The following is a 26,761-nucleotide window of genomic DNA, read 5'->3' as shown; positions in this document are numbered from 1 at the left end:
TGAGTTGGTTTTTGTCTGCATCACTGAGGTGGTTGTTAAAACTCCAGGGAAATCAGGGGCACATTAAACACACCTGCTGCATGTACATTAATACCCAGAATAGCAACGCAGCTCATGTATTGTTGTTCCTATGAAGCTCTTACACGGAGACACATGTTTAATACTTGATGGGGCTGCTTTTACCTCTGAGCTGGTTCTCTTTTCCCATCATTTTGTTACGAATGAATTTAGGTCTCAACAGTGTAAACAATCACTATATTCTAAAACTGGTCAGATGTTCAATCTGAGTGGCATAATCCCTGCCAAGCAACTCATCATCATCATCATCATCATCATCATCATCATCATCATCATCATCATCATCATCATCATCATCATCATCATCATCATCATCATCCGGTTCCTGGACAATTGCATTAGCACATGTTTTTGCTGTGTGCAGGTGTAAGTGACAATCTGCTTCAGCTGTTTTTCATTGTGACTTCTAATATATTTGTCATTCATCAGCGAGTTCACACTGACTCCAGTTGTTGATCTGCCGCCTGTTTGAGAGCTTTCAGAAAATTCTGCCTTGTCATGGTGTTGACATCACTCACATTTGAACCCCCACCGCTCGGCTCCACGCGGCTCGTGTTTCATGAACCGTGGTGGGTTTTGTGTAACCTCTTGGAACAACAACTCACTACACTCCAGCTTTCTGTGCTACTCACTACCTGTGCACCACAAATGCCTTAAAAGCTGATCAGGAGCACGATCAACAACAAACAACACACACACGCAGACTTTTCAGCTTCCTTTGTCTCCCCTGTCACCATCTGCAGAGAATTTACAGCAGTAGCTACGACGGAGAAGGTGCGTGTTTGTCTACCTGCAGACTCCGCCCACTCTTCTGTACATCTATCCATCCTCCCCCTTATTTCCTGGTTTGACACAAACACCTGAGCTCCTCTCGACTGAACAGCATCATAAGTGACATCATCTGTTTCCCACAAGCTAAACTGATGAGCAGACTAGAAACTCCTCATTTTCTTGCAGTGGACCATGTCGTGCTGCTGCTTGTGTGCTTTTCTGCTGGAGCTTGGTGCTATCCCTCAGGTGCTGTTACAGGGAGCTGTATTGACCTGATGCCCATTCATGGAGCATCTGCCCAGACCACATCAGCACCCTTCAGTGTCACGGTGGACAGAAGCAGCTATAATGTTGGAGATCAGGTCTCAGGTAAGCATCAGTTCTACCATTACAGCTGTTTGATTTACAATATTTTTCTTCCTTCTCACTGTATTTTGCATTAAACTGTGAAATTGTCATTTGATCGTCTCTAGGTTAAGTTTAAGTTGTTTGTTTTGTGTTCAATCAGTCAATATGAGTCAAGCTATTTAAATTATCATTATCAATTGATAGGTAACGGAAACATACATACATTAAATGACTGTATGTCTGATTTTAAGTTGAGGAGTATGAGGATGAATGTATCATGGTATATGAAAACATTGACTTACTGTATATTTTCATTCATCTAACAATCCTTGTATTTAATATTAAAATTATTTTTTTTCCTAGAGTGTTAATGTCTGGTCTTTCTTTTTCACCCTCATAGTTCAGCTCCAAGCTACAGGTGCCAGCCTTTTCAAAGGTTTCCTGCTGAAGGCCACAGAGGTGGGGAGCCAGACGGCCGTGGGCTCCTTCACCGTGTCAACGACAAGCGCTCAGCTTCTCACCTGCAGCCAGACATCTGTGAGTTCATTGTCATCAAGGCAACTTAGATTAAGTCTAAATAGGCTAGTGAATTCTGGGAGACTTTTATTTTGACATTACTTTAGAAGTTTACTGTGTCAAAAGCAACAAGCGTCCAGCTTCAGTCCTGCAGGTTGTGAGTCTATTGTAATGAGAACACAATGCATGCAACACAATACTGTAAGCTTCCACCAAGTAAAATAGGAATAATGTGGAGATTACGTACGTCTATGCACTGTTAGAATGAGGAGAAACTGGTATGAGTCATGAGAGATCTGTGTGTGTGTGTGTGTGTGTGTGTGTGTGTGTGTGTGTGTGTGTGTGTGTGTGTGTGTGTGTGTGTGTGTGTGTGTGTGTGGACTCAGAAATCAGCTGTATCCCATACGTCATCGGCTTCAAAGACCACAATCCAGGTGACGTGGACACCCGATGCAGCAGGAAGCGGGAAATCTATTCAGTTCTCGTGAGAAGTCAACCATTTTCACAAAACATCCAGTTTGTTCTCTTCTAGGCCCAGCTCAAGTTAGTGAGTTATTGCCTTGTCTTTGCAGCGCAACCTTTGTACAGTCCGAAAGGACATTCTGGGTCGCCGTTAAGAGTTCAGTCCTGACCTTTGCTGGCATTAGTACTGGATCTGCTGGTGCCTCCACTGGTTCCACCACTGGTTCCTCCACAGGTTCCTCCACAGGTTCCTCTGTAAGTATTTAAGTCCTGAAGGTTGCATAAGACTAACAGACCTTCTAAAGCCTTTTCATGTTCAACCCCCCATTGTTCCCCTGCAGAACACCATCTCCAGCGCAGAGTGTGGGGTCACCAAGAACTGCCTCAGTAAACCTTCCAGCTGTGATCCTTCCACCGACGCAGGCTGTTACTTCATGTCGGCCATGATGCTGTCTGCCAGCAGCAGCACCTGTTGCTACGAGATGACGGGGCCGTCCAGCGGATACATCGCTTTTGGCTTCTCGGACGATCAGGAAATGGTAATGTGTAGATACAACCGTCTGTGAGATCTTACCTCGGGCAACTTTTTTTCTCCTGCCCCAAATCTCAGGGAATAGCATAAACATCAGAATGACATTAATAAAAGCAAGGAACAGACCAATGACTTAAATAAGATCAACTTATTCTCATTTCAGGGAAACGATGACATTTACATCTGTGGCTTAGACACTAACAGCCTGCCAACATTGCAACGTGCTTTTTCAACGGGAAAAACAACCCCAACAATGAAACCTCTGGTACTAAAGTTCTTCTAAAAGCACAACTTTCATCTATAGTTTGAAACTAAAAGTAACCACCCTGTCCGTCAGGGGGCTGTTTCAGACATAACAGCGACGCTACAGAACGGGGTGATTAGCTGTCGCTTCATCACCACCAACACCATATCCACACAGAGAGCCATCAGCTCCAACCAAACCTACTACATCCTGTTCGCCTCTGGACCCAGTTCCAACGGTGAGGTCGTCTGATCCACGCGACTGTTGAATGTGAACGACTGGTTTTCAGTCGCATCAGCGGCAGCGGTGTCTTATTTCTGTCACCATGTTGGTGAAACATTTGTTTCCCTTCTTTCAGCATTTATTTACAGTGAGCTTAAATTAAATATGTTGCCAGTATTGACATTGAACAAGCTAGAAACTAAAACAACGCAGCTGTGTGAATTTTGGTTTTTCACTTCAGAAAGAAAACACAGCTAAACCAAAGGCTTTAACAAACATGAGCAGGAAGTCACATCTGTCAGCAGGAGCATGAACGCATCGTTTAAGCCTTCTGAACTACACTAATGTCTGTTTGCTTTAACAGGACAGATCCAGCTCCATACAGAAACCTTTACCACCACTACCAAGGTGGACCTGAGCATAGTCCAGGTTCTTGGCACAGCGACGGAGACGCCCGACATAGTCAAAGCACACGGTGAGACGGTGCACAGGGTTGAGTCCAACCTCTGGTGCTTCTAGGAGCAGGACACAAAGCAGCTGCTCAAACCAAATAACGCCTGTTAGTTGTCTAGAGATCACATGTTTTGATTTTTCTGTATTTGCGTTCTGTATTTCTCATGGTATGTTTTTTCCAGGTTGTGGTTCCATTTGAAACATAAAGCAGCTGTAATCTAGCAAAACGATTCCTCTGGTTTAGATCTCGGGTTCTGCTAGTTGATCTGTTCAACGTAGACGGACACAACTGCTAAATGTAGCAGATGAGCAGGGTCCTGGGAGGTGAAACCCAACACCTGATCTTCAGTTCCAGTATGTCGTCAGGGGAGAGTTAAATATCTATTAAACCAAAGTCACTGCTGACAATATTTGAGTCGGACACAGGGACACATGGGAGATTGGCGATAACTCTATACAGATATTTGTAACTTACGTCTGTTTAAAATCCTGTCAATGTTGTACTGTTATCGTTCATTCCATTGGTTCTAGGAAAGATGTTGAATCTAAATGAAATGTGACCTGAGCACCATTGTCACCATGTCATTTTCGTTTCAGGCGCTTTGATGCTGATCGCCTGGATGACCACCGGGACAATGGGGATGATCGTAGCTCGATACATGAAAGGAATGTCCAAGGGACACAAGATGTTTGACAAAGACATGTGGTTTGTGGTGAGCGCCTGAGGGGCCGTTGTTTCTACGCTCTGGACTGGTCCTGTTCATGGATTACTGTGGCACCAGTGTTCCGTCAGTCTGTGGATCCTGAGCTCCTGTCGTATCCTCTGTTTAGGTCCACGTGCCACTGATGTGTTTGACGGTAGCGGCCACCATCATCGCCTTCGTCATCATCTTTGTGTTCGCCCAGGGCTGGGCTGGGGTCAGTTCACCAGCACCGCCTCCCCTTTTGTCGAGGATCTCATAACTACTGGGCGACAAAGGAGTTCAGAACGTTTCGTTGTTGCCCGGCTTAGCAGTGGGAGAACAAACATTTACTGTGGCTTGGCTCAGTCCAAAGTTCACACACAATAGACTCTTTTCCACTAGACGAATATTAAACAATTACTATTAAATTTGATCAGATTAATGAAAAATCGGTAATAACCACAGTCACTCTTTTTATAAATTATATTGTGCTGTTTTCAGGGAGCTCATCCTGTGTTAGGCTGCCTGGTTATGATCCTCTCTTTCCTCCAGCCCATATTCGCCTTTTTTCGTTGTGGACCAGAACATTCCATGTAGGTAACAAAGAAGCAAGACATTTTTTTAATCTCCTCTATTAAGGTAAATTCTGTTTAACTACGTATAAATAACCAAGCACTATTTCCCTTTGTTTGACAGGAGGTATCTGTTCAACTGGACCCATTCTTTAAATGCACTAGTGATAAAAATCCTCGCCGGTAAGCTCTTCCTGTAGCTCGTGTTCATACTCTGAAATTCGACTGCAGACAGACTTTCTAACGTTGTCAACGCCTTTCACACGCCGTTGTAGTGGCGGCCATTTTCACCGGCCTGCAGCTGATCGACGGCAGCGACAACCAGTGGATGGTGAAGACGATGAGCGGCTTCGCTGCCTGGGAGTGTTTGTTCTACGTCTTCATGGAAGGACACCTGAGGTGGAAGATTCGCAACACAGGTCAGGATGGATTCTAAATGTGCAACGAATATGGGAAAATGTATTCAACATATAAAAATGTGTATCTGGACCTCTAACATTGTTTCTTTTTTTTTTTGTTTTTTTTTTTAATAACAGATATGACAGAATCAAAAACGGTGAGATGCACAATTAAAAGTAAAATCAAAAACAAACAAACGTGCTGCTGGTTTCTAATGAATTGCTTTGTTTTGCCAGACAAATTTTGACGGTCTGCTGGTCAGTGTGTTCTTCCTGGGAAACGTTGCATTTCTAGTGGCCCTGCTGGTTGGAATCGGGACAGCAACAGTGGTGCCATAGAACCAGAACATTTACATTAATATATACCAGGAACCTGCCAAAATGGATTTGTACCATGTACATGTAGCTGTGTATGTGGTTACTAACATCAAAATGCCCCAGATCCACTCACCACTGTAGTTTAGTTCAACTATTCTCTTTATTTTTTTGCTGCTGTGTCTCAGCAGAGGAGTGTTCACTGATTGTGGATTAGAAACTGGATGCGTGTGTGTCTTCTGTTTACAACAGAATGTGAAATTAAATTAAATACATCTGATTTGATTGGACTTTGATTTGTTTTTTCTATTAAATATATGAGATAAAGTTATCAGGACCTTTAGTACATAACATTATGCTTCAATAAACTATTTTCTATTTCATATTTTGGCTTAAATTTTCTGGCTTTGCAACAACTTCCTCCTCCCTGCAGACCTCATCTCTGTCCTCTACATTGGTGTCATCAATAAAGCTTCACTTTATAATCAGATGGACACATGGGTGAAATCATGTGACCAGAAAAAAGACTTGTCAGTTCTCACGACTGTGATCTGTTGGTTGGACTGGGTTTATCTGTATTATTCTTTTTTGGACAGCTCTTTAATAATTGTCATTACAATATAGACATTCGTTAACCATTTGTGTATAAATACCTATTTTGAAAATTGCCAGCTGACCTAGATATTACTGTGCTGTTTTTACTTGTAATCTGAGGAACGTGCCTAACTCGTAGTGTGTACCCATAATACCAACAAGCCTCCAAGGATTATAGCAGCTACCAAAAACAAGACCAGTTTGACCCTGGGCACTATTGCAAATCATTTCTTTATTATAACAGTATCACATTGTTATTTACATTTGTTTGTTTACAAAATAATAAAGTTTTTTACCCTGAAAATATGAAAACATGATTAAGAGTCAGCAGCTGTGTGTGTGTGTGTGTGTGTGTGTGTGTGTGTGTGTGTGTGTGTGTGTGTGTGTGTGTGTGTGTGTGTGTGTGTGTGTGTGTGTGTGTGTGTGTGTGTGTTTTATTCTTTCAGCTCCTCCAGGTGAGTCTGAACCCTGAAGGCAGGGTGGAATACAGGGCTTGGAAAACAATGTGGACTTGATGGGAGGAGGATGTGAATGGAGAAATGTTGGTTTCCTAAAAAAAAAAACAGAGAGGAGAATAAAGACAGGCACATTTAGTTAGTTTAGTTAATTCAGCTCCACCACCACAGGGTCCAACATACTAGGTTTACAGGTATGTCTCTGTCTATGAACAGAGATCACACAAATCACAAATGGAGCCTCCGCCTGCTACGTTACAGCTGCTTAAGCTGAACTACATACCATTCCACAGTAAGGTCCAACGGGTGCCGAGGTGCTGTCTGGGCCATCGTACAACTTCAGGAAGTTGTTCTGGCAATCTCCGGGGTCATCAACACTGAACTGAGCAAAGGTGATTGTCACCACGCGACCTCTGGGAGCCAGGATGCCCCATTCACAGTGGGTGTTGTTTGCATAGGTGCCTGGGTAGTTGGGACTGGAGAATGACCCATGGTCTCCGTACAGAGTGCCACCACAGCCTAGAACATGAAACATGTTAAGGATAAAAGAACAGGAAGAACATTCTTTCTATTGGGAATTCCGAGTTAATCAGTCATCAACAGTGCTGTTCTCACCGTGAGGGGAGGACGTCCAGGTGGCGTCAAAGCCGTCTCGCTCACCGGAGAAGTCGGTCTTGAAGCGTAGGTAGAGCAGGCCGGACCGTGGGAAGATGGGGCTGGGCAGGGTGCTGCCACAGAACTTACCGATCAGCGGAGAGGCTGCTGTGCTGCCATTACGGATCTGAGAGACAGATCAGACAGATGGGTCGGAGCAGAACGCAGCCAACACACGCTGACTTGTGTGGACTGTCCTGTCCAGGCAGGTGTGCCTCAAAGCTGTACATTACAGCTGAGTCTACTCCACAGTAACATTGCATGCAGTAGGAAACGGGCCTGTTTGCTACAGTAAATTCTAAATGTGGTCAAAGTGTGAGCCCGTCTGCGCCTGCACTGGTTGTTTACCTCCAGAGAGTCAAATGCACAGTCAGGGTGGTTTTCCACATCAAAACTGTTAAAGAAGAAAGAGATGGTGTGGTTGTGCGGTGCCTTCAGGATCATGGTGCAGTCCATGCTGTGGGGGTAGACGTTGGGCCAGCCTGGGCTCTTCAGGTATCCGAACTCCTGCTCGTAGGTTCGGCTGCACCCTGGAGGGAAGCCACACAGCAGGAAGGACCCGTGGGTGATGGAATTGAATACCTTACAGCATCGATCTGGTTTTACGATTCTGTGCAGACACCTACCGGCGATCTGATAGGTTAAACTCATCCCGTTTCCTGCCATGAAGGCGTCAGATTTGAAATACACGTGGACTGTTCTGCCGTAGCTGTAGAAGTCAGGTGGATGAATGTCTGCTGCACAGAACTTGTGAGACTGTCCATAGTCACCCTAGAAAGGCAAGTACCACTCAGCTATGACATCACTACTCCCAAGTCTTAGCATCTAAAATTATTTCAGTTCCATGAGGCAAGACGTGATCTTATAAACAACGGGCTCTCTGAGCTCACCATGGGCCAGTCTCTCATCTCTAGGTAGTTTGTGGAGCAGCTCTGACTGGGCTGGAACACCAACGTCTGGACCGACACTTTGACCGATTCCTGAGCCGGAGCGTCCAGGATCCAGCGACAGTGAGTGTAGGGAGGATAGGCACCGGGGAAGGAGGGCGAGGTCAGGGTCTGCACGGCGGCTGTGGCGTTCGCAATCCCGCCGCAAAGCACTGACAGGAGGGCAAAAACATGGAGAGATTTAAAAATGCATGTGAAGGTGCAGGTGATGGGGAATGAGAGCTACTGTAACTATTAAATGAGGTGAGTGGAAGTTGAGTGGAGTTTCTTACTTGGCACAGATCTGTAGGTGGCATTGAAGCCCGCGCGCTCTATGGAGCTGTCCGAGGCAAAGCGCACCGTCAGGAAGTTGCCAGCAGATACAATATAGGCAGGAACAGTGTTTCCACAAAATTTCCCGATCAAAGGGAAATGGATGCTGTCTCCATCATACACCTAAGAACAAGAAACAATTATATTATTGAATAAGTCATATTAATAATAAAGTACTGCAGTGAGGGTTCTTTACGTTGACATAGTCGAAGCGACAGTCAGTGGCGCTCTCCAGGTCAAAAGAGGTGAAGGTCAGGTTGATGGCCTTGTTGACGGGCATCTCGATGGTCCACAGGCAGTCCATGTTGGGTTCATAGCGACCGTCCAGGTTTGGATCCGGCGACCCGAGCATGCCCATGGGCATGGACAGGTAGCCTCCACATCCCTGTGATGGACCTGTAGGTGGTGTGAAAGCGGGAAATTAACTGGGAGGTAAAAACTATTCACCTGTGTCTAATTAGCTACATCATCCTCTAAGTACAGTAAGGATAACCTACCGAGAGTCTGACTGTACGTGGCCCTCCAGCCAATCCCGTCTCCAGAAAAATCTGTCACAAAGGCGAGGAAAAGCTGGTTGCTGGACGAGCGCAGGTCGGGCGGGAGCACTGTGCCGCAGAATTTCCCCAGTAAAGGTGCCAGAGTGTCCTGTCCGTCATAAACGGCCACGTAGTCAAACTGGCAGAAAGAGGACGCCTCCAGATGGAAGGTGTTGAACCTAGAAAAAAGAAGAAAGCAAAATGATCAACACCCACCATTTATTGCGCAGCTACAATCTTATCCCTCACTCGATGAAATCCAGTCTTACTTGAGATCAATGACTCTGTTTGCTGCGACCATGATGTGGTAGGTGCAGTTAATGTTGTGGTGGTAGTTGGTCATGGAGAGTGTTGGACTGCTCACTGTGCCCATAGTGCTGTTAAAGAAACCCCCACATGCTGCACACACACACACACACACACACACACACACACACACACACACACACACACACACACACACACACACACACACACACACACACACACACACAAACAATTTTAACACAAATTTAACAAAACTCCAGTGACAGCGTTTCCTTTTTTATTCTTTGTTTACTTACGGATGGCCCTGTATTCTGCCATAAAGCCACCATCAGGCACCACAAAGTCGGAGTAGAAGTGGAGTGACATGGGGCCAAAGGTGGAGAAGGGTCCTGGGATGTTGTGACCACACACTGTGGCCAGAGGAGGGCCACCGGCCAGATTGTAGATCTTCAGCCCGTCGTACATGCAGGTGGAGTGGGCTGATGAAGGTAACAGGCAGGTAGTTAGAAATAGCAAGGACTAAACCTAAATATTGATCATAAACTATCTCTACATGTGACGCATGCCTTCTACTTGGAAGGTCTGGAAGATGAGGACAATCACAGTCTTTTCCCCAGCGTTTATGGTGTAGTTGCAGTTGGCGTTGTTCGGGTAGTCCGCTGGGTAATTTGGAGAAACCACACGACCTTTGGCAGCGGTGAAGTTCGCTCCACAACCTGGGGCCATAAGAAATCAAAATGCTCCTAAGTTGTGTTCATCTTGCATGAGAGCAGATGGATTCACAGAAACTTTAACACTGTCATGTCAACTTGAAGTAACTTGATTTGATACATATGTATGTCTACACATATATACACACATGTATGTATTTATATATATATATATATATATATATATATATATATATATATATATATATATATATATATATATATATATATATATATATATATATATATATATATAATATGTCTGTCCTGATAATACTTTTTGGTATTTTATATCCTCCTCTCTATTCTATGTGAAAGCAATAATAAGTGTGCAAAGCAATTTCCCTTTGGGAGTGATGAAGTTTTCTGAATATTGAATCTTTTTGGTTGGGTTCTTACGGGTGCTGAAGTAAGCTGAGAAACCTTTGCCGGTCACATCAGTGGCTTGGAATCGACTTGTGATTATGTTATTAGGGGCGATAATGGGGTTTGGGGCCACAGAGCCACAACCTGTTGATAACAAAGCCTCGTTGTTCTGGGTCTGACCGGACCACACCTGTAGGGAATTGGACAGTGATGCTGAGAAGTGGGAAACTTCATTTAAATTCATTTTTGACGTCATTGCCAGCACTGCTACCTTGATGTAGCTGTTCTGACAGGTCCCAGTACTGTCAGGGATCTGGAACTCGTTGTCGAAAGTCATCTCCAGGTGGCTTCCCTCGTGGGCAACGATCTGCCAGGAACACTCCACGTTGGCTGGGAAGTTCTGGGGGTAGTTCGGCGACTTGATGAGTCCTGTATCAGCGTGGATGATGCCACCGCAGCCTGGCAGGGAGGGGGTATGAGAAAGAAATTATTAAATGTTAAGAATTAACTCATACACTAGCTTAGTGAGACTTCTTCTGAGTTTTGCAATAGCGGAAGATTTATGGAAATGCCATACAGTTGTGTGAAAGAACCAATCAGAGCAGTGGACACACCTGAGGAGTCAGTCGTCCATGATGCCCTGAAGCCTCCTGCAGACACACTATGATCCGCCAGGAAGACTACGGTCAGCTTGTTAGATCCAGACTGGATGGTTCCTGGGGAGGTGTTTCCACAGTACTGGCCAATAATTGGAGAACCCGGGGATCCCCCATTGAAGATGGTGACAGAGTCCCAGCCACATGTATTGTGGGGCTCCAGGTGGAAGTAGCTAAATGTTAGCTGTAGCAGGACAGGAGATGAGAAGTGTTATTTAAAAGTCAATTTATGTATCTAGTACTATGACACACACCCACCTTAATAGTGTGACCCACTGGGGCTTCAAGCAGCCAAGCACAGCGACTGGGGCTGGGGTACAGGCCGGGGTATTCAGGACTGGCCAACACCCCTTCCTCACCAGTCTGCAAGCCTCCACACTCTGCAAAGAATATTAATGGTTTTATAATAAAGATGAGATAAGACCCATAGAACTAAATAATGCTTTGAGCATCTCTTATACCAGAGAAGAAGTATTTGGCCTTAAAGCCCAGGTCACCGTTGGCGCCATCAGTCTGGAAATGGGCCCAGAGCTCTGGGGTGGACACCACAATGGGAACACTGGGGATGGTGTTTCCACAAAACCTGGCCAGCGTTTCCCCATTTGCATCACCTGAGGAAGGACAGCAAAACAAACACTAAACTGTCAGTCATGATAAATCACAAGTTAATTTGTTCTAGGATCAATGGCTCCACATCAACTGTTTCTGCATGTGTTCGACTCACCTAGGCGGAACTGGAGGTAGTCTAATTGACAGTTCTGGTGGTTCTCCACGTGCAGGTCTTCTATCAGCACCACGATGGAGGAATTGACATGTCCTGGGTTCCTGATCAGCCACTCGCAGTTAAGGTTCTCACTGTAGTTGGACACCAGGTAGCCGGGGGAAGTGAAGTTTCCACCCTGTGGGTTGTCTAGAATTCCACCACACACTGAAAAGAGACAACATGAATGTGAGTCAATGGTTCTTACTGCATCAATGGATAGAGAGGGATTTTAGTTTTTAATTAAAGAGCTGACCTGCTGGCTCATCGGAGGAGTAGGAAGCCGTGAAGCCGCCGTTAGACACAGAAGCATCAGTGCTGAATATGACGGTCATGGTGTTGCCAGAAGACCGGACCTGGGTGCCTGCTGGGACGGTACCACAGAATCGCTGTAGGCGCGGGGACGTGTTCGTCAACCCGTTGATTACCTACAAAACAGGAAGGCTGTCAGGGATTCTGGAGAAATATCAAAATCATATTGTCTTGCATTTGCCGTTTCAGCGTGTTGATAACCTCTGGTGTGGAAAACAGATAATAATAATTCATATGCCACCATTCATCAATGTTTGTGATGAAAAGAATGAATATGTGGAGTAAAAAAATATATAATAGTGGTTCATTATAAACTAGTAAGTATTTAAAAGTGCAAATTAGTTGACAGATGTTGCAGAACAGGACTCACATCGACGTAGTCAAACGGACAGGAAGCACCAGACTCCTCCAGGCGCAGGTCGTTGATGGTGAGAGTGACCCGGCGGCCCGGAGACACCACCACCTCCCAGCGGCACACCCGACTGTGTGGGTACAGGTTGGGGTAGTTCGGGGAGGAGATGGTTCCTGAGGGAGCGTTCAGCTGTCCACCACAAGCTGCCACGGTGATGTGAAAGGTAAAGCAGTTAGACACTTAACGTAATTGAGTAAATGCACAGTTTATTATTATTATTATTATTATTTTTCATGCTCTTTTGAAAAGCACCTTCAACGCTGGCTTCAAACGACAGACTAAAGCCGGGTGCATTTTCGCTGGCGTCACTGACGAACCGGACGTAGGCGAAACTGTCGGATGTGTCTATGGAAGCTGGGAGGCTGCTGCCACAGTGTCGGGCCAGAGGACGCCCTGCAGGCGCACAGAACAACACAATGTCATGCAAAGCTCGGGTCGAAGGAAGACCCTCTGAAGAGGAGCTCATCGGAAGCCCACCTGAGGCATTGTACTCTCGGATCTCCACATAGTCAGCAGTGCAGTCTACAGAGTGCTGCAGGGTGAAGTTTGAGAAGCTGAGAGTGAGGTAGTGCCCTGTGGGCCCCTCCAGGTACCACTCGCAGTTGGAGCTGTCGGGATAGTTGGATCCTGGGAAGCCAGGGCTGTGGATGGAACCGCTCTGACCTACGTAGGTACCTCCACATGTCGCTGAGGGGAAGTGCAGATTTGAAATAAAAGTAGGGTAAATAATGATTATTGTAGCACCTGCACTACATTAGATTAACACTGGATCCATTAGCGCACCTATGGAGTACTTTGCCCTGAAGCCTTTGTGAGTGACACTGGAGTCAGTACGGAACCTGAGCATCATGGAGGAACCTTTAGAATGCTGGGTGGACGGTCGGGTGCTGCCACAGAGCCGGGAAATGAGGTCCGCGTTGAATGAGGAGCCGTCCCGCAGCTCCAAGTAGTCAAAGGCACAGCTGAGAAAAGCACGAGGGAAAACCTAAACATGCTTATGTGTCACGTTTAGATTCATATGCTCTACGGAACATAGCAGTCGCACCCTGGGTGGGGCTCAATGTAGAAATCATCCTCAAAGTCAATTTGTACGGCTTCACCATTGGGCACAGTGATGACCCAGACGCAGTCAATGTTCTGGGGGTAGTTCCCAGGATAGTCAGGGGAAGTGATGTAGCCTGGTGGATCGTTATCGTTCAGCAATATAAAACCGCCGCACGCTGCACGAAGACAGGTAGAAAACATAAGGAGAACACCAACCCTACTATTCTTATGATGGATATTAGGCAGAAGAGTGGCTGTACCCTGGCTGTGGGCCTCAAAGATCAGCTTGAAGCCGGTGGCCTCATTACTGGCATCAGTCACAAACTGAATAAAGAGGTGGTTGTCAGTGGTCTGGATGATGGATGGGGGAGTTGCACCACAGAGACGCTGCCCCAGTGGAGGAGACGAAGCATCTGGACCGTTCCTGAGCTGCAAATACATTTAACCACCGATCATTAACTAAGTTTGTGATCAGAAGGCAGAAAAATAGAGACTGGATGTGTTACAGTGCAGAGGTTTCTGTCCCTCTGTTTACCTGAATGTAGTCCCCAGAACTGCAGCTAGTTCCGTAGCCTTGGACTTGGAACGGGCTCTGGAAAGCGACGGAGACCCTGGAGCCAGGTGTCACCATCACATGCCAGTTGCAGGCTAGATTAGGCAGGTAGCTCTGGGGGTAGTGGGGGCTGCTCACCACACCTCTGTCCACATGCATGAGGCCGCCACAACCTAGAGAGAAAAAAAGGGATTATTTTATGATTACAAGATTAAAACAATAAAAAACCCGGTATAATGCTTATTCACTTGCCTCTGGAGTAGGAGGCGTTGAAGCCTCGAGCATTGATGACGCTGTCTGAGGAGAAGTGGATGTACATGGAGTCCCCTGTTGAGTGAAGAGAACCAGGAGGCTCCCGACCACATACAGCAGCCAGCAGAGGTGATAAGCTGTTGTCACCTGATGACACGAGCACACGAAAGCTAAGAATAACACAATAACAACAGGCTTTGCTTTGATTATTTCTCCCGTGTACCGTCTCTGATGACGAGGCTGTCGAAGTAGCAGTTGGGGTAGTCCTCCACGTCCAGAGACAAGACGTTAAACTCCACAATCGAGTTTGGAGAGCGTATCAGCCACGTGCACTCCTGGTTGGGGGGGTAGTTCTCAGGCCAACCGGGGGAAAAGAGGAAGCCGGGAGTCTCCCCCGTCATTAAATATCCACCACAAGCACCTGGCACACGGAGACACCACGCACAGGGTCACGCACAGCAGATGATGCAGGACATAACGGCGTAATTATTGAGCCCGGGCTGATAGTGGCTTCTGACCTGGCGGTATGGTGGGGGGTGGTCCAATCTCCTGGATGGCTGTCCATTCCAGGAGGAAGCCTCGTCCCCCCACGATTGCATCAGACTGAAACTGGAGGGTGACAACGCTGCCAGAGCTTCTTATGGGAGGGGGCAGAGACAGACCGCAGAACGTCCCGAGGCGGTAGTGATAAATGCTGGGGCCATCGAATATCTGACGAACACAGAGCACAGTGGCTGATGCAGTAGATTTTCATTAGTATAGTCTAAACTCAACATTTTACAACCTTTACATTACTTTTTGCACATTTATTCGATCCTGTTGCCTAATGTTCACTAATTTGTCATTTTTAAACATGTCTCAAATATTCTATAATTCGGCTGTTGAATCCTGGTCCGTACAAGCAGCTTGTCATTTCAGGTGGATTAAGTTTCAAGCAGCCTTTAGTGATGCCCTACTGCACCATGGTGGCTGAGGACTCATATCAGTTTCAGGGCTGCAGAACTAAACACCTATAGGGACGCACCTGACGCACCTAAAATGTGACACTTCTGGGAAATTTATAACATTCTCCAGAGAACTGGGCGTGTATCAGTAAGAACAAAACAACGTCAGAGACAAAAACTCTCTGACGCCATGGAAAAATTTGGGACAGTGGGATATTCATAGTCCTCCACTTTCCTCCGCAGGAAAGGCGGAACACAGGAATGTGACGCGTTTCAGCGAAACGCTCAGGGCTACTACTGACTACTGACATCTAGTGGCCAAACTTTAAGTAATAATCACACTCAAACAGCGTGTGGAGAATGAAATGTCTTACTTTGAGACTGTCATAGTAGCAGTCCCATAAGTCCTCAATGTCTATGTCCAGGAAGCGGATCTGGACGTAGCTGTCTCCTGCCACGGTGACGGTCCAGTGGTAGTGGGAGTTATAGGGGTAGGTCCTGGGATACAGTGGGGATGCGATCTGACCAGACTCCCCTGTCACATCATTGCCGTACACTGGTGAACAAAGAGAAGGTCAAATGTTACTGAAGGTCTCATTCAGAGTTATACAATATAGGAATTTTTATATTTACAATAACATTATCACAAGTGCCATATTGTGTAGGAATAGTTGAGAAGACTTTAAACCAACACTCACAGTGTGAGAAGGTGGCTCTGAATCCTGCTGCACTCAGAGATGCATCCGACACAAACTTAACCCACAGGATGTGACCAATCACAGATGTGTAGTTGGCGGGAAGCCTAGTTCCACAGAAGCGGCCGATCAAGTGTCCTGTGGAGTTGCCCTCTCTGATTTCCAGGTAGTCGTCCTGACAGCTGGCATCTCCCTGCAGGTGGAAGGTGCTGAACAGGAAACAGGAAGTAATGTATATTTATGACACAAAACCAACTGAGTGTCATCTTATCACATGAGGAGTTCAGGACAGAGTGACATCACAACAAATAAAAAATCTCATTTGATTATTTCTAATCTATGAGTATTTACACCATCCCAGCATGAACGGACTCACATGAATGAGAGCTGGAGACGATTTCCTGGTGAGCTCCTGATGGTCCACACACACTCCACATTAGGCGGATAAGCATCTGGGTAGTTAGGACTGTTAAAAGCACCGGTCTCCATCACCATATCTCCCCCGCAACCTGAGCATCAGAGGGTAAAGAAAACCAGCTTTACTGACATGCTGTTTGACTCTGCTACAGATCTGGTGTGCATCATGTGTCATGTGATGTCTCACTGGAGGTGGAAGCTGAGAAAGCAGCTCTGAATCCTTTTCTGGAGACCGCGTGATCAGAGATGAAGTTGACCACTAAAGCGTTACTGAAGGATGTCACAGGGTGAGGAACCTCATCACCACAGTAGCGCCCTGGCATAAAATCACATTCACCAGCATTAGCATTAGTCACGTTATATTTAGCATAATGTGCTCTAGTTAAACCACCTATAGAAGGTGCCTGGTAGTTGTCCCCATCCAAGATCTCCACAGCATCATGAGAACAGTTGGAGGTGACCATCTCTACCTCAAAGTCCGTGAATGACAGGGTCACATGGTTGACTGGGCACAGAAGAACAAACACAAGGTAAACAACACGTGCAGCATTTTATTTTGGTGCCAACATTGAAGGTTGTGACTCACATGGTTCCTGTGCTTTGATGATCCAGCTACAGTTCTGATTGGGTGGGTACGGGGATGGGTACAGTGGCGACGCAATGGCTCCACCAATGTCATCTGTTACGATGGTGGAGCCACAAGCTGTTGAGAACAAACACAACCAGCAAAAAGCGTGCGGTCAGCATCAGGTTGAGCTGGTCGACATGCTAACTACAAGCCAAAATAAAGCACTCCGCTATTTATGTAATTTGGTTTTATTTGAGTTCCTTCTGGCCTGACAGATTTATCATCTAACCGGAGCTGGAGCAGACTCACCTTCTGAGAAGCGAGCACTGAAGCCGCGGTGGCTGAGGCTGGCGTCAGACCTGAAGCGGACGTAGATGGTGTTTTGGGTGGAGATGATGGGGGAGGGATGGATGGTGCCGCACACGCGGGCGAGCAGAGGAGAAGACATGGCTGGACCGTCGTGGATCTATAGAGGAAAAAAGAGGCGACGTGGTTTCAGTGAAGCTGCGTCTGCATATTAAAGATTCTGATATCGATTACTCACATCCACATAGTCCAGGGAACAGTTGCCAAATGATTCAATGTCCAGGTCAGAGAAGTTGAACATGACGCGGTGGTGGGGATCTACGCTGATGACCCAGGAGCAGTCGGCATTATTGGGATAGCTGTTGGGATACAAGGGAGAATGGATCTCCCCTGATGGAGCCGTGACTGGTCCTCCACAGCCTGCATGGAGGTGGGCGGGTAATCAGAGTTATGCACATGAAACATAACCAGCTAATGAAACATAGAACTCGTAGGCGCTGTAACATGGCTGTGAGGTCCGCCCACCTCCCTGCACTTCAGCCCAGCTGGCGTTGAAGCCTCGGCCGCTGACATAGGCATCGGACTTGAAGCGCACCAGGATCATGTTGCCCGTGCTGGACACCTGCATCGGGCTGGACGTGGTGCTGCACAGCTTGGCCAGCTGAGGGGCCGACATGTCCGGGCCCCCGTACACCTGAGATCAAGTCAGACATAAATTAAGTGCTGGAAATATGACGCCAGCCAGACGGTGAAGCACAAACGCGAGCTCTTACTTCCAGCACGTCGAAGCTACAGTCCTGGTGGTACTCCACGCTAAACTCGTGGATGGTCAGCGTGATACTGCTGCCAGCTGCCGTGGTGATGTACCAGATGCACTCCCTGTTCTCTGGATACTGGTTGGGGTAGCCTGGGCTGTGGAAGGATCCGTTGGGTCCTGAGAACTCCTCACCACAACCTGCAGAGACGCGCATCCACTCAGACGGCAGAACCGACATCTAGCTACAGCATCAGCTAAACGTGTCTGTCTCTCTTACCATTCTGGTACCACATCATCTGGAAGCCGGACATGGACAAAGACGAGTCTGATCTGAACACCATGGTGAGCGTCGAGCTGGTTGTGGTTCTGGCCGGAGGGGGCGTGTTTCCACAGAACGTGCCGATCAGAGGAGCCTGATCGTTTGGTCCGTCAAAGAGCTACGACAGATTAAATGTTGGTTTGGATATTTGTCTGTGACGATTCCTGTTGAGAGAGACAGTGTTGAGCAGCGTGGGTCCGTGTACCTTGACGTAGTCAAAGCTGCAGCTGTTGAGGGTCTGCTCCACAGCAAAGGAGGTGAAGGTGTAGTTGATGGTGTTTCCACCGCTGCCCTGGATGGTCCAGCTGCACTGGGAGTTGTGTGGATAGTCGTTGGGGAAGTTTGGTGACTCCACCACTCCTCTGTGGCGTCCTGAGATCAGCACGCCGTTGCAAACTGAAAGCAAATGAAGGTGTAACACTCTGTAATGATCACAATTTCTATTTTGTGTGTTTTTTTTTGGTTGTGCACGGTTTCCATACCTGCTGTGTACGAGGCGATAAAGCCTCCAGCACCGACGCTGTGGTCAGTGCGCAGTTTGACATGGAGCTCGTGCCTGGAAGAGTTGACGGTGGTGGGGGGAAGGCTGCCACACAGCTTGGCTAGTTCTGGAGCACTGCTGCTGTTACCGTCGTACACCTTAACACAAGCAGATACACATTTACTGACTGTGAAACTATGAATGATGAAACAACTGAGAATCTGGAACCTTATGATGTGAACGCTTGGATGCATTAAGGAAAGACATATGTTTCTGCTATTATCAAATGTCAGACTCTTCTATGTAATGCACCCACACACGTTCAGGCCTGTACTTACAGCCACGTAATCAAAGGTACACAAGTAGCTCGTCTCCAGGTGGAAATCAGAGAAGGTGAGGAGAAGTAGGCTGCCTTGGCTGGTCCTGATGTTCCAGTAGCACTCGGCATTAGGATGATAGGGCAGGGGGTAGTTAGGAGAAGAAAAGCCCCCAGAGGCAGTCGTCAAAGTCCCCCCACAACCTTAGACAGGGAGTACATAAGTGTGTGTGTGTGTGTGTGTGTGGTTTGATTGCTGATAAGAGACACACACTACTACTCACCGGTTGTCGTGGCATCCCAGTGGGCCATGAATCCACGACGCGTGATGATGGAGTCAGAGCGGAATCTAACCCAAAGCCGGTTGCTATGGGATACCAGCACAGGCGGGCTTTCACTGGCACAAAACTTACCAATTAAAGGGGATGTTTCGTAGCCGCCGTCCCTTCAGAGCACAATGGAAGCAGAACAATGTGAAACCCAAGTAAGGAGAGAAGCCTGTAACTGGACAGACTTTGTGCATCAGAGCAACTTCACCTTAGATCTACACAGTGGACAGAGATCGCTACACAGCATGAAGCATTCTGATCTCACCTGATCTCCACAAAGTCAAAGAAGCAGGAAGGAGGGGAGCCCTCTAGGTCAAAGTCAGTGAAGTTGAGCATTATCTGCATGTTGAGCCCCACGATGATCTTAAAGACGCAGTCTCTGTTCAGTGGGTATTGATCAGGATAGTTGGGTGAACTGAAGGACCCTGTAGGGGAGGTGAACGTCTGGCCACAGTCTAATGAGAGAGAAATGTTTATACAGAAGCTTTTAATGAGTTTTATTTGTAGAAAAATAAATATATCTTCTATTTACTTGTATACACTCATGAGTATTCTCTAAAATGTCTCTTGTCGATGCATTTTCTGTACCTGTACTAGCGTCGATGGAGACATAGGTGGCAGAGAATCCCTCAGTGGCCAAAGCCACATCAGTCACAAACAGCAGGGTCAGGAAGTTGTTAGTGCTGGTGATGGATGGAGGCACCGCACGGCCACAGTACCTATGAGTACAAGGCATTAAGTACAACAAACAGGGCTCACATACTGAATGAAAGATATGGTAATTTATTGGTTGCTATAGGATCACATTGCACTGAGTTCCTGGTTTGCATAGTAACATAATTTTATCTTAGCCCTGAAAAGGTTTTTCTCCATCTAACTACCCTTACCTGCCAATCATGGTTCCATTCTGCACGGTGCCACCGTCATAGATCTCCAGGTAGTCAAAGTTACAGTTATCATGGTACTCCAAGTTGAAGGAGTCAAACGTCAGTCGAATCAAGTAGCCAGGAGCAACGTTGATGTACCAGGTACAGTTGGCACCGTGGGGGTAGCTGGTGGGGTGGCCAGGGCTTGTAATGGTGCCTGAAGGACTGGTGAGGGTTTCACCACAGCCTGGTTGATGGGGAATAGAGGACAACAGGTGACTTTAAAAATACAGACTTCTAAACTCGCATCTACTACCAAAATTTAAATTTAAAACTATCACTACTGATTTCAGCGATTTAAATTCAACATAAATGCTAGATGTGGTAACTTTCTTAACCTTTGACTGCACTTGTCTAAACTGAGAAGGAAGGAAGTAAAATCTTTGCTGAACAAGGACACCGGTCTCACCTTGCAAGGCAGAGTCGTAGATTGCTTCAAATCCGTGGTTGCTGACGGAGGCGTCGGACTTGAACTTGATGTACATGGACTTCTGAGTGGACTGGAGCCTGGGGGGAATCTCAACACCACAGAATGTTCCTAGCAGAGGAGAGCTGGATGTGGACCCATCTCTGACCTAGGAGACAGAGGAAATAGGCATCATACACCATAACGAATACGAATGTCTGATGATGGTGTGAACACAGTGTGTGTGTGTATACCTCAACAAAGTCAAAAACACAGGATATTCCTTCAACGTCGAATGACAGGAAGTTGAGGGTGACCACATAGCCCTCTGGCTGGTTGATGACCCACTCGCAGACCTTGTTATGGGGATAGGGATTGGGGTGGTAGGGGGAGCGAATGTGCCCAGTCCCAGACACAGTACCTCCACAAGCTGCAGACAGGAAGTGTTAAAGTTTAGTCAGTATATGAGACTCTAGATGACAGGGGCTGGTGGTTTAGTCAAAATAATGGATAATGGATAAATCTGTAGAGTCTCACCAACGGTGTAGATGGCCCTGAAACCAGCTGAGGTGATCGAGTTGTCCGACCTGAAGAGAATCCAAAGGAAGTTGGTGGATGAGAGGATGGGAGCTGGCAGGATGCTCCCACAGTACCTGCCAATCAGAGCATCGGTCTCCATCCTGCCGTCACGAACCTGTGGCATAAAGACCACAGAGAAATAAGAGGAAGAGGCTACGGGGTTCCAGTGGACTTTTAGGAATAAACAGCAAAGATCTTACTTCGACATAGTCGAAAAGGCAGCTGCCGTGAGTCTCCAGGCTCATGTCGGTGAAGTTGAGGGCCACCCTTTCTCCTGCCGGCAACCTGATCAAATACAGGCACTGGCGGTTGTGGGCGTAGTTGTTGGGCCAGTTGGGGGAGATTATAATACCCTCACTCTCAGTGAAGGTACCACCACAGCCAGGGTCACCTAAGGCAAAATTACATCTGCATATTAATAAAAGATGTTTCTAATGCAGAAGCCATTTCTGAAATCCACATGCATAGTGTTGCTGTTTGCTGGCAGTTCTTTACTTTGTGATGTTGTATATGTAATGTGGAATCCTCGATCGTTGGTGCTGAAGTCAGAGTGGAAGTGGACCCATGCCAATGGGCCGGTAGTCTGCAGTGGGGGAGGTGACCCAGTACTACAATATCTTCCCAGAATTGGGTCTTCAGGAAGGAGACCATCCCGGATCTATGACATGTGGCCACACAAGAAAATAAACAGAAGAACTTCTGCGAGTACGGTAGTTCTTAGTTGTAGTTGGCTGCTTTCTTACCTCTAGGTAATCAAAGTTGCAGTCAGGGTGATGCTCTAGACTGAGAGTCCCAAATGCAAAGGTGATGAGCAGGCCAGGGTCCACTGAGAACCTCCAGTAGCAGTCCCGGTTAGGTGGGTAGTTTCCAGGGTATCCAGGTGAGCTAATGCTGCCGTAGGGGGCAGTTAGGTCGCCTCCACACACTAGGATGAAAAGAAGGAATGAGTAATTGTTTCATAGTTTGCTTTTTGGAGACCAATAAGGATGATTCCTAGTACGGTCATATTTCAGTATTTAAGGACTCTCTTAACAAAAACATTTATAGACTCGCTGATAACGAATCATGGCACAAAAATAAAATGAAACCCTACCTGGGTCCTGAGACTGCCAAGCAACTGTGAAACCGCCTGCATTGACAGTGTGGTCAGAGCGGAACCAGAAGTACAGGGAGTTGTGAGAGCTGTTCAACTCCGGGGGGTTATTATGGCCACAGTATTTTCCAAGCATGTGAGCAGAGGCGCTGTCCCCATCGTGGATCTGAAGGAAGTCGAAGTTGCAGTTGGCGCTGTCCTCCAGACTGAAGTAAGGGAAGGTGATACGCACAATCTAAAAGAAAGAATCACAAACGTTTATGCACATGACTTTTCTATCATGAGTACAACAGTGTGTAACTGACCTTGTTTGGGTCCACGCGGATCACCCAGGCACAGCTGACCTCGTGATCGTACTGATCGTGACCGGGGGTGTTGGGGTAACTGAAGGAGCCCTCGGGGCTTGTCAGAAAACCCCCACATGCTGAAACACACATTCAGCCCTTGGTGACATCACAGTAGATACACACACATTGAACTCAACACGTCTTGTCCCTATCGCACCCCGGTCCCTGAACAGATTCGTTTGTTGTCTCGCCGGTACCTTGCTGGGCGGTCTGGCAGAGTGGGCCTGTCCACTGGGAAGTGCAAGTGCATGTGAATCCATTAATGCCATCGTGGCAGGTTCCTCCGTTTTGACAGGGGCTGCTTGCGCATTCATTGATATTCTGATCACAGTTTGTTCCTTGCCAGCCAGGGTTGCAGTTGCACATGTAGCCAGGCGATGAGGTTGTGGGCTGTTATAGCAATGATGAACTAGTCAGACATCTCTCTATGGAGGTTGATTGGTAAGTATAAGAGGACACCGAGTCAAGATCACTCACCACACACTGTCCATTCACACATGGGTTGTTGGTCTGACAGATGTTGCTGGTCTGGGTGCAGCCCGTTGGTCCATAACCATTACCTGTATAGCCTGGAGGACAGGTGCATATTGGAAGGTTGGAGCCTGGAGAACGTAGAGAGGACGAAGAGGAAAATATGGTCAAGAACCATTTCGCAGGTCACCACCAGCAAACTGTCCTTATGACAACATTTCTTTTACCAGGGTTGGAAGAGCAAGTAGCTAACGGGTAGCAGCCTCCATTGTTGACAGCGCAGATGTTGATCTGGGTGCACGTTCGTCCATCGCCCTCATAACCTGGACACATACAAGAGAACAGATTATCCTGAGAGATTCGTTTAATAAGGCTTAGGTTTTTTATGGATGTCGAACTTGATTGAGTTTTGTCCATAATGAACAGAAGAGCTTCTGCACACGGTTCATACCTGGAGGGCAGGCACCACAGTGGAAGGATCCCATGGTGTTCAGGCATTGCACCATGGGGATGGTGGAGCAGCCGCCATTATTGGTCAGACACTCATTCACATCCTGACAGCTGTAACCATTGCCTTGCCAACCTGAATCATAACATTGGCCAAGCACATATTTAATCAGGATACTGTTTTATAGTAAGTGTATTATCTTTATGATTTCAACTACTTTGGCCTGAGAGCAGTGTCTAGACTGAGTTGTGTTACTGAGTGTTACCAGCTGGACAGGGTCCACAGTAGAAAGAACCCTGTGTGTTGAAGCAGTCAACCACAGGGTTGGTGGAACAAGGCTTTTTGGGAAGGCTGCACTCGTCCACGTCTGCTACACAGGCCGGGTTCCCAGCCGGAGCCTGCCATCCACTTTCACAAATGCACTGGTATTTAGGCTGTTTAGTGGGAAATAGACCCCAAACAGGCACAGCTGAGTCATTTCAGTTCAAAAGCTAAGATTAGAAAGGTTTTGTGATATGATGTGTGCATGTATGACTACCTGTCCAGGTGAAACGCGGTCAGCATCAATACACATGCCGTGTACACACAAGTCCTGTCCTGCATTCCTGCAGTCATCGTAACGGACGGTGCAAAGGGACCCGGACCATTCTGGAGAACAGGCACAGCTAAAAAAAAGACAAAGGTATATAAAGCATCCACATCACAAACCTAATACAGGAACAAATTAGGAAGCTTTAAGTGAGATGGGAAACGTGAGGTGCACCTGAATGATCCTGGACTGTTGTTACAGGTCGCACCGTTCTGACAAGCCTGCAATGTTCCAGCATACGTCTGACATTCATTCACATCTGTTGCACAGTTATGACCCTGACAGAAGACAGAAACACAGAAACACAGAATGATTAAGCACAGCTGTAATTGCATGTTTGGGAGCACGGTCTGTATCAGTGCTGTAATAACTGTAATAACTACCACAGTGAAAACAAAAACAATGGGAGACTCACAGCCCAGTTGCTGGGACACAAACAGTGGTACGAGTTGAGTAAGTTCAAACACGTTCCTCCGTTGTGACAGGGATTACTGCTGCAGGACACCGTCTGGACCGTCTAAGAGGCAAGAGCGGAGAAAACCTAGTGTACAGCATTGAATCTGAGCCATTGCGATAAACACTTCTTCGATGTCTCACCGTTTCAAGTGACGTTACTTTACCCTCGAGTTCTGTCACCTAGAAAGTAAAGAAGCGTGAGAAACCAGCCGTCGATACTGATACATAGCAAGCTGTTTTATTTACACGCTGTTGTTTAGGTTTTGATGTCCTACCTTCGTATTAAGCTTGTTTAGTTCAGCAGTGACTTGAGGGGGAACTTCGCCTCCATGAGCCTTAATGTTTTCAATCTCATCTTTGTTGTTTTTGATCTGAAATCAGATACAGATGAAGCTGTTCCTAAAGGGATCCTGTGTCTGGTTTAAAGCAACTAGTGCTGTAGTTTGTTTTGTCATCTTGTAATTGTTGAATTAAATAGTTTAACATAATACAAATATCAGATTTCAAATTACAGGTCACTGATACAATAATAATTATTATAAAAAAACCACAACTGATGTGTGTAATCATTCAAACATCCACAAACCAGGACATAAAACTGATTGGGAGATCATTGTGTATCTGACTCTGACACACATGACCCCTGACCTCTGACACTCTCCAAACTGCTGTGTCTGTTTCCTTTTGTGTTAATCATTCATACGCTCATATGAGCAGCAGCAGCTTCTAGAGGTGTAAAAGCTGATAAAAAGTTATAACAAGACGTCCAGATTGCAGAGTGGCAAGTGTTTCCTGGGTTGTTTGCATTAGGTAATGAGTTTAGTGTTCAGCTGATGATGTGCTGGAATTGAATTTAGCATTTAACCAGGCAACATCTGGCATCATCAATACTGATTCAAAACACATGATTCTACATCATGATGCAATTTGTGAGACAACAAAAACATTATTAAGAGTTAGGAAGAAGCCGCTAAACAGTAAATAATTTTAACAACCAGTCCATTATGTAGTATGTGCTGCAAGAAAACAGGTCTGAGCTCACCTGACTCAACAGCTGCGTGAGGTCTTCATTGTTGACTTTAATTTTGCCTGATGATGCCTGGAAACGGATCTCTTTGTTGTCTGCGGGTGTGAAAACCAGGTGACCATTGTCCGACTGCATACGAGGTCTGGAGTTTATTCAGGGAATTTTAAACAGTTTCTAAATCAGTAAAGCATTAACAGACACAGTGGTGTAGAACAGCTTCATGGTTTGTTTTATAGGACTATGCACATTCCACTAGGACCAACAGGAGCTGCAGGAAACTCAATTCAGATGTTCCATTAACATCTGAAACTAGTGTCACCTCATAGTTATATATAGTTTGTATCTACAAACCCAACTCACTGGTCAATGTTAGTGCTCCTCTTGCTTCGTCTTTGCCCGGTGTCGCTCGGTTCTCCCTGAAGTCCCACCAGAAGGAAAAGCAGCGTGAAGAAGAGCCATGAGAGCCTCGGTGTCCCGGCCATCGATGCGTAGGCCCCCGATGCTCGTCTCAACTACACTCAGGTTGGATGTGCTGCCACGCTCTAATGCTCACTGCCAAGACTTTGACCTGCCAGAGGGAAAGCCCATGTCCATCGCCCAAAGCTGGTTGGGTTTATTATTGAGTGTGAATGTCGTTCACATGACTGTTGGAGATGAGTAACCTGCTGCGTTTGTCAGCGTGTGTGTGATTTGATATCAGAAGTCATCAATTTTATTTTCATGTAGCTTCCTGGGTTTAAACAACCTTGTACCAGGAATGAAACACAACATCTTGAGTACTTTAAGACAATAATATTGGTTTAAATACTCATAATCTCTGATGACAAGAAATTGTGCCAATCAAAATATAACATTTGAAAGTC

At 46.5% G+C, this 26,761-nt stretch overlaps 2 protein-coding genes across 2 annotated transcripts; one reads left to right on the top strand and one right to left on the bottom strand.

Moving 5' to 3' along the window:
* The first annotated feature begins 954 nt into the window (after positions 1–954).
* On the top strand, positions 955–5,884 carry LOC114854392 (putative ferric-chelate reductase 1). The gene is made up of 15 exons (XM_029148722.3): positions 955–1,218; positions 1,598–1,734; positions 2,100–2,197; positions 2,286–2,430; positions 2,517–2,714; positions 2,871–2,972; positions 3,045–3,189; positions 3,538–3,648; positions 4,224–4,339; positions 4,458–4,544; positions 4,811–4,902; positions 5,006–5,064; positions 5,157–5,300; positions 5,418–5,437; positions 5,517–5,884. The coding sequence occupies exons 1-15, from the start codon at positions 1,002–1,004 to the stop codon at positions 5,616–5,618; spliced, it is 1,773 nt and encodes a 590-aa protein (XP_029004555.2). The 5' UTR covers positions 955–1,001; the 3' UTR covers positions 5,619–5,884.
* Positions 5,885–6,400: 516 nt separating this feature from the next.
* Positions 6,401–26,429, bottom strand: cubn (cubilin (intrinsic factor-cobalamin receptor)). The gene is made up of 67 exons (XM_029149247.3): positions 26,259–26,429; positions 25,914–26,040; positions 25,147–25,242; positions 25,013–25,051; positions 24,831–24,932; positions 24,590–24,693; positions 24,365–24,491; positions 24,092–24,260; positions 23,830–23,961; positions 23,606–23,701; positions 23,385–23,509; positions 23,105–23,297; positions 22,866–22,984; positions 22,561–22,795; positions 22,211–22,392; positions 21,963–22,125; positions 21,668–21,858; positions 21,426–21,582; positions 21,143–21,318; positions 20,892–21,057; positions 20,444–20,669; positions 20,145–20,275; positions 19,822–20,011; positions 19,512–19,672; positions 19,250–19,431; positions 18,913–19,069; positions 18,636–18,826; positions 18,389–18,548; positions 18,128–18,309; positions 17,880–18,048; positions 17,593–17,774; positions 17,358–17,514; positions 17,067–17,183; positions 16,872–16,985; positions 16,668–16,796; positions 16,440–16,572; positions 16,067–16,272; positions 15,743–15,924; positions 14,943–15,135; positions 14,648–14,845; positions 14,425–14,571; positions 14,155–14,345; positions 13,880–14,048; positions 13,621–13,795; positions 13,359–13,537; positions 13,053–13,262; positions 12,828–12,968; positions 12,534–12,718; positions 12,108–12,279; positions 11,816–12,019; positions 11,553–11,702; positions 11,350–11,471; positions 11,050–11,275; positions 10,707–10,894; positions 10,469–10,625; positions 9,926–10,075; positions 9,656–9,838; positions 9,362–9,491; positions 9,054–9,271; positions 8,753–8,952; positions 8,517–8,679; positions 8,188–8,396; positions 7,924–8,068; positions 7,646–7,827; positions 7,259–7,424; positions 6,927–7,162; positions 6,401–6,738 (listed from the first exon to the last, which is right to left on the bottom strand). Exons 1-67 carry the CDS (start codon positions 26,378–26,380, stop codon positions 6,631–6,633), a joined length of 10,887 nt encoding a protein of 3,628 aa, XP_029005080.1. The 5' UTR covers positions 26,381–26,429; the 3' UTR covers positions 6,401–6,630.
* Positions 26,430–26,761: the final 332 nt, after the last annotated feature.

This window comes from Betta splendens, chromosome 4 (assembly GCF_900634795.4).
Source record: "Betta splendens chromosome 4, fBetSpl5.4, whole genome shotgun sequence".
NCBI classification, from domain to species: domain Eukaryota; kingdom Metazoa; phylum Chordata; class Actinopteri; order Anabantiformes; family Osphronemidae; genus Betta; species Betta splendens.
This window is presented reverse-complemented; position numbering and strand designations above follow the sequence as displayed.

Excerpts from the sequence above, each read along its gene's own strand:
- cubn (XM_029149247.3), bottom strand. The coding sequence starts at position 26,380 with ATGGCCGGGACACCGAGGCTCTCATGGCTCTTCTTCACGCTGCTTTTC. Across the intron at positions 8,069-8,187 it reads AGATGAGAGACTGGCCCATG|GGTGACTATGGACAGTCTCA; the intron begins GTGAGCTCAGAG and ends TTGCCTTTCTAG. Across the intron at positions 7,828-7,923 it reads TTTAACCTATCAGATCGCCG|GGTGCAGCCGAACCTACGAG; the intron begins GTAGGTGTCTGC and ends GCTTCCCTCCAG.
- LOC114854392 (XM_029148722.3), top strand. The coding sequence starts at position 1,002 with ATGAGCAGACTAGAAACTCCTCATTTTCTTGCAGTGGACCATGTCGTG. Across the intron at positions 2,715-2,870 it reads TCTCGGACGATCAGGAAATG|GGAAACGATGACATTTACAT; the intron begins GTAATGTGTAGA and ends TTCTCATTTCAG. Across the intron at positions 5,301-5,417 it reads GTGGAAGATTCGCAACACAG|ATATGACAGAATCAAAAACG; the intron begins GTCAGGATGGAT and ends TTTTAATAACAG.